The sequence below is a fragment of the Artibeus jamaicensis genome, unplaced genomic scaffold (assembly GCF_021234435.1).
Source record: "Artibeus jamaicensis isolate MK-2021 breed Jamaican fruit bat unplaced genomic scaffold, CSHL_Jam_final contig_2790, whole genome shotgun sequence".
Classification (NCBI taxonomy): domain Eukaryota; kingdom Metazoa; phylum Chordata; class Mammalia; order Chiroptera; family Phyllostomidae; genus Artibeus; species Artibeus jamaicensis.
The window spans coordinates 662639-676218 of record NW_026521616.1 but is presented as its reverse complement, the minus strand read 5'-3'; the positions used below and the strand labels follow the sequence as shown (position 1 = coordinate 676218).

Below are 13580 nucleotides of genomic sequence, written 5' to 3'. Positions count from 1 at the left end.
AAATAACTAAGTGTTCAATGACTTTTCAAGCAGAATGCTTTGCAGTTATCCTCACTTAGTAAAAAGAGGTAATAATGTGAACTTCGGGATAGCTGGGAATACTCTTTGCTTTGTGCCATTTCAGCTTATTAAAGGTTTTATAGGTACACTCTACTTTCAGATAGCTGGAAACCTGTACAGGTCTGTGCCAGACATGGCCCCTTACATTAAGAAATGTTTCTTCTAGAAGGACTTGTTTCAGTAAGTTGAGACTATAAACTGGTTGAACTCCAGCTATGCCCTTTCCCTACTATTCCACTTCAGTTGCATTGATCCCTTGAGAGCTCTCCAGAAAGGAGACAAATGATAAAGTCAACGTTTCAGGCTCAGTTAGTTGGTAAGACGGTAAGTCTGGGAAGAAAGAAAGGAAATGTTAGAAATCAGCTGCATAAAGGGAGCAGATTGGACGAGATGAATGAGAGTAGGGAACTGTGTTGCAAGGTGCCACTCCTTGGCTTGGACAGTGTTCGCTGAGTTGTTGGGCCTTCCCTGAAGGTTCACAGAACACACCCTGTTGGCAGGCTGCAGATTACTAGGAGGATGGTAGAACAGTGGTGCTTGAGAGATAGGCATGAACTATAAAGAAAGAAGCAGTGAGGAAGCCCTGAGGAAGATGTGAGATTAGTGATGAGAGGGCTAGAGAAGTAAGGAAACCAGTTGGAGGGGTAAAAGCAACTTTGGATAGCCCAGATGAGAGCTGAAATGGTGCTTTATCTGAAGGAATAAAAGAGTCTCCAAATAAAATCTTGAAGGACATTTATGGAGATTAGGATGTGAGAGTAAAGTATGTGAAACACCTATCTTGAAAGCCTCAGAATTTCTCCAGCTTGTACTGTAGTAACATCACCAAAGTAGAGTTGGAAGGGTCCTTTGTCCGAGAAGAAAACAGACAGAATAAAATCAACCTGAATTTCTCCTATTTTGTAATTGTTTGCTTCCCAGGCCAACTATTTGTTGCTGAAGGGCAAGAACACTATCCTCTACTTTTATGGTATCTGCCCTCCCAGTCCCCAGCGTCCACGTGCCCAGATTACACACTGCACAGGCCTGAAAACTCCAAGTAGGGTTCAGAATGGTGCCGCCCACACAACAGGTCAATACATATTAACTGACTAGAACAGTATTCCAACAGTGAATGAAATTCACTTCTTAGTGGATTAAAAACTAATTCCTTTCAGGCCTTACAGTACCTCTTGGTTTTCTCAATCATTTTTAGACAAGGCCCTTGAATAATACAGGAGAGCTACTTCGTATGACTTAGAGGTTTAACTTCTGCAGTGTACTCCGTCCAGACCTTAAGTGGGCAAGAAGACTCTATAACTATCCTAGGAACCTGTTTTGTAAGTGGAACTCTCAGAGGCCGCCCAGATCCACTGCAAAATAGGGAACAGTTCAGACTGTATGTTCCCCTGGAGTCCCCGGCTCCGCGGCCCCGCATTTCCGGGCACGGAAGGGTGCGGCTGGGAGTGGGGCGTGTTTGTCAGTCCGCGAGAGGTCCACTCCACAGCACTTTCCTTCCAGAGCCACGCCTTCACTTCGGGCTTACAGCGGGTCGGCCCTGCTGGATTCAGCGCACCGGGTGGGGTGGGGCGGGGCAACAACACAGCTGCTGGCTGGCTGGCTGTGGGGCGGGGGAGGGGGGGGCGTGGCGCACGCGCGCAACGCTTCCTTATCCTGTGCAGTCCCTGCGCGCGCGGCTGGTCGGCCCAACACTGAGCTGTGGAAAACTGGAGGGGGGGGCGGGACCCGGCCGGGCGGGGGCCGGAGCCAGGCCGGGTCGGAACCAGACCGGGCCGGGGCCGTAATGCCCCTGTTTTTCGCTGCGCTGTTGGCCTTGCTATTGGTTGCGGTGCTCGCCCTCTTCCTAGGCCGGTGAGGGGATCCCGGTTACGGCCGGGTGGTGGAGATGGTGGGAAGAAGAGAGGCTGAAGGGGCGGGGGGCACCCGCTGGATAGAGGCGCGCGGGAGGGGGAGGCAGATGGGTGAAGCGCTGGAGGGGTTGGTGCGCGGGCGGCGGCGGAGGAGGGGTCGATCGGGGGCGCAGGGCCGGAGCAGGCGAGGAGGAGCTGGGATTGGGAAGCGGGTGAGGCCTGAAGAGATGAATGTGTGTGAGGAGGGGGCTCGGCTCAGTGGTCTCCCTCTTTAACTCTACATGCCCCTGAGTGTCTCCTTCACCGAATACAAAGGGCACCTGCAGCCTGCCCTGGGAAGCCGGAACAGGTTTGGCTGCCCAGGGAAGAGTTGCATTAGAGCTGGCCGGGTGTGACCCCACAGTGCCTACTTGCGGACATCTGTCTGGAGGGCGAAGACATAGACTCTTTGGGGAGTGTGTGATGGCACATCTGACACGGCTGCTTGCACTTCGACTCCTGTTGGGTCCTCATCTTTCTAGGAACCTAGAGCGTTCCTAAAGATTTCAGGGGTTGCTTTCTTTGTCTTCAACTTAGAAAGGTGGAGTTTAGTTTATCTGATTACATCTGGGTGGAGGGGACAACCTAGGGCAACTGTTCTGATCGTTGTGGCTGAATGTATGGGACAGCGTGGTGTTTGGCAGACAGGAGAGTTGCCCAGAAGACCCAGCCTCAGGATTTAACCCTTTGCAAGGGCTTCTAGGACCAACAAGGAGTGAGGAAAGGCATAATTGGGAGAGGGTCCTATGAACTCACAGGGATTTTTCTGTAGGTGGCTTGTGGTCCGGTTGGTCACCAAGTGGTGTCAGCAGAAGCTGCAGGCAGAGCTAAAGATTGGCTCTTTTTGGGGGATCCAGAATGTCAGTCTTAAGTTTCAGCAGCACCAGCAAACGGTGGTGAGTCCTGGGGAATTCCCTGGGTGTGTTTGTGTATGTGTGTGGGGGGACAGTTGATTCAGCTGAATTTCAGCTTTTAATTTTCTTTCAAAAAGAATTCTGGGTGACTTTCCTTGTTACCCAGTCTTGCCACCTCTTTGCCAAGATGATCTTAGTGTTATTTTGGGAATGCTGGGATTGATGTAATTGTTCAATTAAAAATGCTTATAAGGCACAAAGTGTCCAGACCACATAAGAAAGATACAGAGGTAAAGCACAGAACAAAGATAAGAGGAACTAGAAGAGCTTACTGTTCTACTTTAAGAGGGGGAAAAAAGGTAACTTATCCATAAAAGAGGAATACTAACTTCATTGTTAGGAGCAGGATCTAGTGCAGAAGAGAGAAGCCCATACAAATGGAATGGGGGATAATTCATGGAAGGGCTATAGTACTTCCTCCTCTTCTCAGAACCTTTCTTGACTTGTCAAGCTGCTCATATCTTACCTAGCAGCTAATATACAAAGCTTTCTCCCTTGTTTTAGGAAATTGATAGCCTGTGGATTTCCAGCAAACTCCTTAGCCATGATCTGCCGTGAGTACCCTATATCCTCACTTTTCCTTTGGGGAATATTTTGGGATTGGGGTTTGCAGAAAATGAAATTCTTCTACACAGGCCTCAAAGTCTAAGAAGGGAAGTGGGCTCTTGGCTTGATGTCTCATGGTTAGCCTGGAAGTGATTATCTTATGAGACAGATATTGATAACTATTATGAGACCATCCTCAGTGATTTGAGCTCCATTTTTAGGGAGGATGGGGGAGTGAATGTGAGGAAGAAGAAGAGAGAGCTGTGGAAGGGATGGGCCTGATGGCATGAGGTTTCTCTTCCGGGCAGGCGCTATGTGGCATTGTGCTTTGGAGAAGTGCGTATCAGAACTGACCTACAGAAGGCTTCTGGCCTATTCGCTCCGTTCTCTCAGAGCACTGGAGTGCATCAAAAGGAGCTGTCCTTCAGCCCAGCCTTATTGAAGATCTTATGTCAGGTCAGACTACCTCTCCCACTTCTTTTGACTATTCTAGGAATGACTGGCTTTGGAGTCATGGGTGGATTTTTCTATTTGTGAGGCATGATACTAAGAGCTGCCTCTTAACTCTTTTTTGTTGGAAAGGAAAGGCAGTGCCTTAGCATTAATTGTTGTTCTTTGTTTATTCCTTCCAGTTATTCTCCATTCATGTAGATTCTATAAACATCATGGTTCTCAAGGTGGCTACTTCTGAGTCCTTGTGGCATATTCAGATCAGAGAAAGCAGCTTTCTTTTGGATAGTGACGGGAAAAGGTAAACTCTGGGTAGAAAAGGGTCTAGTAGTCCCATTCTCTCCTTATACTTGTTTCAGGGTAGACACTTGTCAGGGCCTTTTCATTCCATATAATTTTGTTTAAAGATTTTATTTGTTTAGTTTTAGAGAGGGGCAGGGAGGGAGAAAGAGAGGGAGAGAAACATTAGTGTGTGGTTGCCTCTTGAGCACCCCCTACTGGGGATCTGTTCTGCAACCCAGGCATGTTCCCCGACTGGGAATTGAACTGGCAACCCTTTGGTCCCAAGACTGGCACTTAGTAAACTAAGCCACACCAGCGAGGGCTCATTCCAGGTAATTTAAGGAGAGGCTAAGGTTAGGCACTTTTGCTTGCCTTGTCCCTACCAGCCAACAAAGCTCGATTGAAGGTAAACAGTGAGGAAAGGGACCAAGTGCTTTTAATTGTTTTCCTTTCCCAGGCTAAAATGTGAGGTGAGCTTAAGTCAGATCAACAGCAAAGTTCTAAAGAGTGGCCAGTTGGTGAGTATGCGATGGTCCTTCAGCTGCTTTGTATCTTTCTGTGTGTATTAAAGAGCTTAGGGCTTATCCCATAGATTCTGTTTCCTTATGGGGTTCTCTCAATGTAGTGTTCCAAACCACTGCATTTTGACCCAAAATTCCCAAGCTCCCTACACATACACACCTTATAAGCTTATTCTTCTGCAGGAGGACACCTGCCTTGCAGAGCTCTCACTGGCCCTAAAGCTGTGTCTAGAAGTGGGCATCAGGAGTCAGCACCTGAAGGCGATCACTGTGGATATGTGGACACTTCATGCTGAACTGCATGAGGGCCTCTTCCATAGTCAGCTGCTGCACCAGGGCCCAAGTCTTGCACCCAAGCCTGTTCCCTGTTCAGGTAAAGTCCCAGTCAGTGAACTTCTTGGTTGCCCTGTTCTCAGGTTGTTTTGGAAGTAGAAAAAATAGTAGTTTCACTATTCATTTAGGTGTGATTTCTTAGTCGCCATGGCCTTGGACCCTGAGAATAGATAGAGGAACTAGGACATTTATTTGTGGTAGGATAAAGAACCAACATTTAGTGGATAATTATCGTAGATTAAACCCGTACTATGTGTTTTATATATGTCCTCTCAGCATTGCACAAATGAGGACACTGAAGCCAGTGAAGATCAGCTAGCACATAGCTAGTTGACATTAAAAGTGGGGTTTAAATTATTTGACCCTAAAGCTCATATTCGTTCTATTATACCAATCTGCTCTCCATACTGTTTTTTAGACTCTGGGGAAGGAAGCACAGCAGGTATCTTAATCTCTGGGATATTTGCCTTGTAGCCTAAGATTGGGCATTTGCTTAGCTTATTTTATATGGGACATTTTGACCAAAGAGGGCAGGGAATTTTTGGAGATTCGGGAATGTTAAGGATTTGTGCCTCTTGTGTTACCCATTCATATTTTCAGAGGCAACAAAGGACTTGACTGAGCCCACTCTGCCTGGCCTATACCTTCTTCAGCAGCTGCCAGACCAGGTGAAGGTGAAAATGGAGATCACAAGTGTGGTGCTGTCCATGAATAGTCAAAAGAGGTGAGATCTCTCTCTCTCGGCACAGAGGTGTGAAAAGTGGTAGTTGGAGCTATATGCTGGTATATGCAGCTAGTAGCTGCACTGAGTTCATCTGTGGGGAGAAAAGGCATTCCACATATTTCTGAGCTAGAGTCTGTCTGGTCCAGGCATCTGAACTGGACGCTGAAGCTGCTGCATTTCCTCTACCACCGTGATGAGGATCAGCTGCCCCTTCGAAGCTTCACGGCAAACTCTGACATGGCACAGATGAGCACTGAACTCCTACTAAAAGGTTTGTGGGTGGGAACACTGTTACTGAGAGAGAATGGGAGGACCAGACACTCTCTTTCCCCGTGCGCCACGTGGGCTTCTTAATTTGATATCAGTGGGAAGGGTGTGGAGGGAACCATACTGAGAGAAAATAGCCCCAACTCTTGAGCATTAATGACAATCTGTTCATCTCCTTGCCTGTCTGTAGTTTTACCTTTTGCTCTCAGTGTTCTCAGATCTACCCTCTGCCCTTACAGATGGGTTGTTGCTGTCTCAGAGCCGCCAGCGCATTGTCTGCCTCAACTCCCTCAAGGCTAGTGTGCAGGTGTGGTGATTGTGGTACCAAAAATCATTCCTTTCTCTGTTCTCTTCCTATATTAGTGCCATATGAGATGCAATCTGAGCTCATAGTTCCGGTGTTCTAATTTCTAGGTGACCACCATTGACCTGTCAGCCTCCCTGGTTCTGAACACTTGCATCATTCATTACCGGCACCAGGAGTTCTCTCACTGGATGCACATGCTAGCACTTGAGACTCAAGGGTCTAGTCCATCTGTTCTTAAGCAAAGGGGAAAAAGGTCAGTGTAATCTTTTTTAACCGCTATCTCATCAGATGGATTCCCTGCAATTCTTTTGGTGTGAAGTGGCATCTCATGTGAAATATGTGTTTGACTGTTTGATCTTTCTTAATCTAAGTTTCAACAGCCCAGTCTCAGTAACAATCCTATTTTATATATCTTCCTTGTTAGATTAGACTCTTTGATGGTAGGATGATGCCCTCTTTTTTATGTCCTCAGTACCTGGCACAATGCCTTATTAAACAAATTAAATGTTTGTTGAACTGAACTTAAATGATAAATGGTATCTTGTCTGCCTCGTATTATAAGGTGATAGGACATATTAGTGGTGCCATATCTCTTTTTGTGTAGTGTTTGCATTGTGTGGCGTAGAGAACTTAAAGGTTGGTGGTGTGGAAGCGATATTCCTTGGTTGTAGTGGGTTGAATTCTGTGACCTCCTGACGTTCACCATATTTGACCTATGAAATGGCCATTTTGTATGGTTCAACATAATACTTTTCTGCCATTCCTGCAGATTAACCATTCAGAGTAGCGGTGAACTGATGAGTTCAATCTTTTCTTTTTATTTTTTTAAAGACTTTATTTACTTATTTTTAGAGAGAGGGGAGGGAGGGAGGAAGAGAGGGAGAGAAACATCAGTGTGTAAGAGAAGCATAGACTGGTTGCCTCCTGTGCTCCCCCAACTGGGGACCTGGCCTGCAACCCAGGCATGTGCCCTGATCAGGAATTGAACCAGTGACCCTCCGGTTTGCAGGCCGATGCTCAATCCACTGAGCCACACCAGCCAGGGCCAGTCTTTTATTTTCTAGTTGCATCTATTCCTAAGAACCACAATAAAACTCACCCTGATTTTTGAGAGCTTCCATTATAGGAAGCTGCAATTCTTTCCTTATCAAACAATGATGTCTTGTCCCTATGCAGGATATTTCCCCAAATCCTGGCTCCCATCATCTTTAGCACCTCCATCTCCAATGTCAACATTTCCATTCAGCTTGGAGATACACCGCCCTTTGCCTTGGGATTCAACTCTATCTCTCTGGGTAAGGCTCTGGGGTGGAAAAGGCACAAAAACCTGTCCAGGAGTGAAGCTGGACAATCGGTGGCCACAGTGGCTCCATAGAATGCCCCTCTTCTACCTTTTTGCTTTAGATTACCAGCACTTGAGGCCAAAAAGTATCCATCAGCGGGGCATCCTAACTGTGGACCACCTCTGCTGGAGAGTGGGCAGTGACTCCCACATTCAGCGGGCACCGCACCCACCCAATATGCATGTTTGGGGTGAGGCACTTGTCCTGGACTCCTTCACACTACAGGTAGGTATGGACTTCGGTGAACAGGAGTCCATGCAGTTTCCTCATCCTGCCCTGCCTCAGAGCACGGAGCACCTTTTTGGCAGCAGGTGATGCATTAGTGTCTTATAGAAGTGTGTATCTGCGTGCTCCTGTCAGGGTCCCTCTTCTTCTTTTCTAGGGTAGCTATAATCAGCCTCTGGGCCTGTCCAGCACCCAGTCGGATACCCTCTTTCTTGATTGTACTATCCGAGGATTGCAGATAGAAACATCAGACACCTGTGCCCAGTGTCTCTCTCGGATGTTATCCTTGATGGACACACAGTCTGGGAAGTCAGCAGTCCCTAGGGAATCTTCATTTGGAGAATCTGTGTCATTACTTTGGAAGGTGGACTTGAAGGTGGAGGATATGAACTTGTTCACCCTTTCTGCCCTCGTTGGTAAGTAGGACAGGGAATCTGTACCAAAGTGGGTAGTTTGTAACCTAAGCACATTATGCTCGTTCCTTCTCATTTAATGAAGCTAATTATCTGTAACTTTTCTATGTTAGAAGCTGAGAAGCTAGAATGTCCTACATAACTTTTAGGCTTATTGTTATTTTTTAAGGATTTATACAAGGTTAGTATTAAGCAAAATATGTAAAAAAAGATATCCTTGATGTCTGATCAAGAGAATGAGATGTGTGTGTTTTTTTATTTTTATTTTTCCTTCCCTTGTGTTTAGTAACTGATGTATCTCTGGGCAATTTGCAGGAGTTAGGGAACTTCTTTGGCCCTGCCAGAAGTTTAGGTTAAGATGAGAAGGGAACTATTTCCCTGTAACATGAGGAATGAATTTAGAGAGGTACGGGGAATAAAGATAACTAGAGTGAAGAGAAAAAGTAACCAAGGAGAGTGAGGACTGAAGTTGTCCGTTGGAAGTTGAGAATCAAGGCTGACATGGTTTCTGGATGTCAGGGGCATCAGAGGTCCGATTAGACACACTGACTGTCCTGGGAAGTGCCGAAACCTCCACTGTGGGTATTCAAGGACTTGTGCTTGCACTGGTGAAGTCGGTCACGGAGAAGATGCAGCCCTGTTGCAAAGCTCCCGACATCCCTGCCCCAGTGCTCAGCCTCTCCATGCTCTCCATCACCTATCACAACAGCATCCGTTCTCTGGAGGTACTGCTTCTATGCGGGGGTCGAGTCAGGTTGGGTTTTCCCTAGATTTAGATCATTTCCCAGTCTTTTGAGTGATGTGAAACCATCTATGAGAAATACAACACCTGGTGTTCTTTTTTCCTGGCTTGTTTTGAACATTTTTTAATTCTTTATTATGGAATTTAAAGTATATGCAAAACTATAGACAATATGAACTTCCATGTGTTCATACCCAGCCTCAATAATTACCAGCTTATGACCAACTTGCTTCATCTATACTTCCACCAACGGCCCCTGCCTTCTGGTTCTGGGATTATTTTGAAGCAGATACTAGACCAGTAATATTCACTGTAAATCTTTCAGTGCATATCTCTGAAACATATGGAGCTTTTTAAAGATCATAATCTTGTGACATGTTGCTGAAACACTCAGCTCATCAAAAGGCTGGAAGATGGAAGTGCTGGCAAGTTTGAGAAGCTTTCCAACATTTCTCTCAGGGTATCAGACAGACAAGGGACCCTCTTAGGAGGAGAGTGGGGAATCTTCCTGTTTGTCAGACTTCAGCTTCCTTTGGATCCTGAAGAATTAGTTTGCTTTTTGAGTCTGGAGCTCAAAGGAATTTTTTTATCCTGGAATTTAAATTTTCCCTGTCCACAGATCACTGAACTGACTTTGTTTTTCAAGCTCCCTTCTTTGGAGCATACTTTCATATAAGTCAATTGCTATATTGATATGTGTGGTCATTACTTTTTTTTTAATGGATATATTTTTTAAAGATTTTATTTATTTATCTTTAGAGGGGAAGGGAAGGAGAGAGGGAGGGAAATATCAATGTATGGTTGCCTCTTGTGAGTCCCCTGATGGGAACTGGCCTGCAACCCAGGCTTGTGCCCTGACTGGGAATCGAACCGTGGTTGCTTGGTTCCCAGGCCCGCGCTCAATCCACTGAGCTACACCAGCCAGGGCCTGGTCATTACTTTTTATACTTTTTAAGAATTTAGTTAAGATGAAATCAGTATATGAAACATTTTCAAACTGGTTGTTGCAGAGGTTATTATACATAGTATGGCAGTTATAGAAAGATAACTTAGAAGAAATATAAAGCCAAATGGTTTATTATGTGATATATATGTTAGATGTACTTTGATAGATACCAAAGAATTAAAATACATAGCCTTTACTCAAACCATTTAGGATCTAGTTGAGGAGAACTTAGATATAAATGCTCTTACGTGCTCCTGGTGCTAAGAACAAGGCAAGGGTTACTCAGGAAAGACTTCTAAGTGAGGAAGGCTCTGAGTCACGTAAGCATGTATGATGACCCCTGTCATCTCTCCTGTTCTGGGGCATGGTGATTGACAGATCCTTTTCTCTCACTCCCTAAAGGTTCAGTGTGGTACAGGGCTGACCTTACTCTGGAGTCCCCCGGACCACATGTACCTGTACCAGCATATCCTGGCCACCTTGCAATGCCGAGACCTACTAAGAGCCACTCTGTTTCCTGAGACTGTTTCACTCCTTGCACTAGAGACTTTGGGGACCACTTCTGAACCGGAAGGCCATTCCCCTGAGCCATCTCCCCCAAAGCGGCTGCTAAACCTGACACTGGAGGTGAGCGCAGCCAAGCTGACTGCTTTTGTAGCTGAGGACAAGTTCATAACCCTGGCTGCAGAGAGCGTGTCACTGAGCCGGCATGGGGGTTCACTTCAGGCTTACTGCCCTGAGCTGGCTGCTGGCTTTGATGGCAATAGCATTTTCAACTTCAAGGAGGTGGAGGTGCAGCTGCTTCCTGAGCTGGAGGAAATGATCCTCCACCGGAACCCCTTCCCTGCGCTGCAGACCCTCTGGAACCGCGTCTGGTTCCTCTCCCTCGGCTCAGTGTCAGTGGAGTTTCCTTATCAGTATGATTTTTCTCAAACTCTGGATGAGGCTGTGGGAGTTCAGAAATGGCTGAAGGGGCTGCATCGAGGTGAAGCTCATGCTCAGGCCTGTCCAAGCCCTGCCCCGCTCCCACCTGATCTGCTCTTGAAGGTTCAGCACTTCTCATGGGTTTTCCTGGATGACATATTTGAGGTGAAACTTCGTGATAATTATGAACTGATGAAGGATGAAAGCAAGGAGAGTGCCAAAAGGCTACAGCTGCTTGATGCCAAAGTAGCTGCCCTTCGGAAGCAGCATGGGGAGTTACTGCCAGCCCGCAAAATTGAGGAGCTCTATGCCTCTTTGGAACACAAAAACATTGAAATCTACATCCAGCGCTCACGTCGTCTCTATGGCAACACACCTATGCGCCGGGCACTGCTCACTTGGAGCCTCTCAGGGCTAGAGCTGGTGGCTCTGGCAGATGCCTCCTTCCATGGGCCTGAACGTGTGATCGAGCAGGTTCGAGAGCTTGATCCAGGCAGCCCTTTTCCTGCTGAGGGAGTCGATCTTGTTACTCAGTGGTGTCGTATGATCAAGTGCAGTGTCAAGACTTTTTTAGGTAAGTCTTTATTTGCAAAGCCTGGTGTTTGCCCTTGGAGCCCTAGGGAGCTCTTTGAGTGATTACAGAGGAACTTGGTTATATTGGGAACTCTGGCTGTTTTTGGATGGGCGGAGTGGGATGGGTAGGCTCCTCTTCCCTTTTTCTGTTCCTGAATTTCACCCTGAAATTACATGGCTAACTTCAAGGAACAACTAATTCCGTCATCTTCGGGGTTAGTTTGGCTTTTAGATCTCAGTGTTATTCTTACCATCTGCTTAGGATCTCAGTGCCCTTTTTCAGCTTTGTTACCAATGACTAGCTTTTGTTCTCCCAGTTGACTTTGTAAAATATATGGGTAAAAGTAGCGGCAGGGGAAAATGTGCCCGAGAACACTGAGACCATTCCCTGAATAGCCCGTGTATATCTTCCCTATAATAACAGTTCGGATAAGAGATTATCCCCGGTACCTGTTTGAGATCCGTGACTGGCGGCTAATGGGTCGACTTGTGGGCACTGAGCAAAGTGGTCACCCTTGTTCTCGTCGGCGTCAAATCCTGCACTTGGGGCTACCATGGGGTAATGTGGCAGTAGAGAGGAACATGCCCCCACTCAAATTCTACCATGACTTTCACTGTGAGTAGAGGACAGCAGTTGGTTTGGCTGAGGGATGTCGTGACAGCTGGGGTGGAAGATGCACTGAGGCCTCTCTGCTGAAGGAAGAGGAGTGGGATTAAGTTGTGTAACAAGCTTACCCTTTGCCCCTCTGTCCCAGCGGAAATCTTTCAATACACGGTAGTGTGGGGTCCATGCTGGGATCCAGCCTGGACACTGATTGGCCAATCTGTGGACCTCTTGACCAAGCCTTCAGCTGACCCCAGCCCACCCTTGCCCTGGTGGGACAAGAGTCGTCTTCTGTTTCATGGGGACTGGCACATGGATGTTGAACAGGCGAACCTGCACCAGCTGGCTACTGAGGTGAGGGTCCAGATGAGTTGTTTTCTTACTGGGATGGTTGGGGCTTGTACAAAGGTACAATTTGGCAGATGAGGGTGATATTCTTACCCATATCTCACCACATTTTTGTGGGTGGTTATAGGATCCATACAATACAACTGAGAATATGCACTGGGAGTGGAGCCACCTGTCATTTCACTGGAAACCTGGTCAGTTTGTGTTCAAGGGTGACTTGGATGTCAACGTGAGAACAGCCTCTAAGTAAGTGGCGTGATGGGTGGGTGGAGCCTTAACAGGGTGAGGGACTCAGGGTGGAGGGAGAGGGGAAGAGCCAAGGGCTGTAAGTGATCAGGGCACTGAGGACTGGGATTCTGTTGTGAGGCAGGTATGACGACTGCTGCTTCCTTCACCTGCCTGACCTCTGCATGACACTGGACTTGCAGTGGCTATGCCATGGAAACCCCCATGATCACCATGGTGTCACTCTTCGGGCCCCAGAGTTCCTGCCTGAGGTGCCCTTGGGCCAGCTTCATGACTCCTACCGGGCCTTCCGCTCTGAGAACCTTAATCTCTCCATCAAGATGGATCTGACTCGGAACAGCGGGAGTGAGGCTTGGGTCTGGGACAGTGGGGAGGAAGGGCTGGGGGGGGGGTAGGCTTAGACACTGAGAAGACTTCAGCTTAGTTCTCTGGGGAGGGGACAGGGGAAAGGGCAAGGGAGGATTTGGGTTAGTACCTTTTCAAAGAGGGTTGGTAAAAGTAAAGAACTTGGATCTTGGAAAGAAGAGGGTGTTGGGATATTTAGTGTGAGGCTGAGTACTGTTTGGGTTTTTAAACCTCTAAAATCTGAAGTTAAGGAAGGATTTAGCTTCTTCCCTATGTTTTAACTATAGCTAGGAAATGTCTATGCTTTCCTTTGCAGCAATAGCCCAGCCCCGAATTCTGCTATATAGTAGTACCCTGCGCTGGATGCAGAACTTCTGGGCGACTTGGACTAGTGTCACAAGGCCTATCTGCAGGGGAAAGCTCTTCAATAATCTGAAACCCAGCAAGAAGAAACTCGGCCAGCACTACAAGCAGCTTTCCTTTACTGCACTCTTTCCCCAGCTACAGGTCAGGCTCTAGCATCCTTGTTGACATTTTCATTCTGTTTTCCTTCGCTTGTTCACTTATTTTTTCTTATC

At 47.0% G+C, this 13580-nt stretch overlaps 1 protein-coding gene across 5 annotated transcripts in view; it reads left to right on the top strand.

Annotated features, from left to right (window-relative positions):
• Window positions 1-1736: 1736 nt before the first annotated feature.
• BLTP2 (bridge-like lipid transfer protein family member 2) overlaps window positions 1737-13580 on the top strand; it is a 28720-nt gene continuing 16876 nt past the window's right edge. For 3 of the 5 annotated variants that reach the window (XM_037162764.2, XM_037162766.2, XM_037162765.2), the window contains exons 1-21: window positions 1737-1911; window positions 2722-2845; window positions 3368-3417; window positions 3718-3865; window positions 4042-4160; window positions 4599-4659; window positions 4846-5035; window positions 5596-5719; window positions 5866-5990; window positions 6226-6293; window positions 6401-6546; window positions 7470-7588; window positions 7698-7861; window positions 8019-8277; window positions 8794-8999; window positions 10365-11460; window positions 11884-12075; window positions 12215-12417; window positions 12539-12657; window positions 12782-13002; window positions 13319-13509. In XM_037162764.2, the coding sequence (XP_037018659.2) occupies window positions 1844-1911; window positions 2722-2845; window positions 3368-3417; window positions 3718-3865; window positions 4042-4160; window positions 4599-4659; window positions 4846-5035; window positions 5596-5719; window positions 5866-5990; window positions 6226-6293; window positions 6401-6546; window positions 7470-7588; window positions 7698-7861; window positions 8019-8277; window positions 8794-8999; window positions 10365-11460; window positions 11884-12075; window positions 12215-12417; window positions 12539-12657; window positions 12782-13002; window positions 13319-13509 (3993 nt within the window). In that variant the 5' untranslated portion in view covers window positions 1737-1843. The remainder of the gene's footprint in view (window positions 1912-2721; window positions 2846-3367; window positions 3418-3717; window positions 3866-4041; window positions 4161-4598; window positions 4660-4845; window positions 5036-5595; window positions 5720-5865; window positions 5991-6225; window positions 6294-6400; window positions 6547-7469; window positions 7589-7697; window positions 7862-8018; window positions 8278-8793; window positions 9000-10364; window positions 11461-11883; window positions 12076-12214; window positions 12418-12538; window positions 12658-12781; window positions 13003-13318; window positions 13510-13580) is intronic. The other 2 variants (XM_037162763.2, XM_037162762.2) reach the window with 2 other exon arrangements.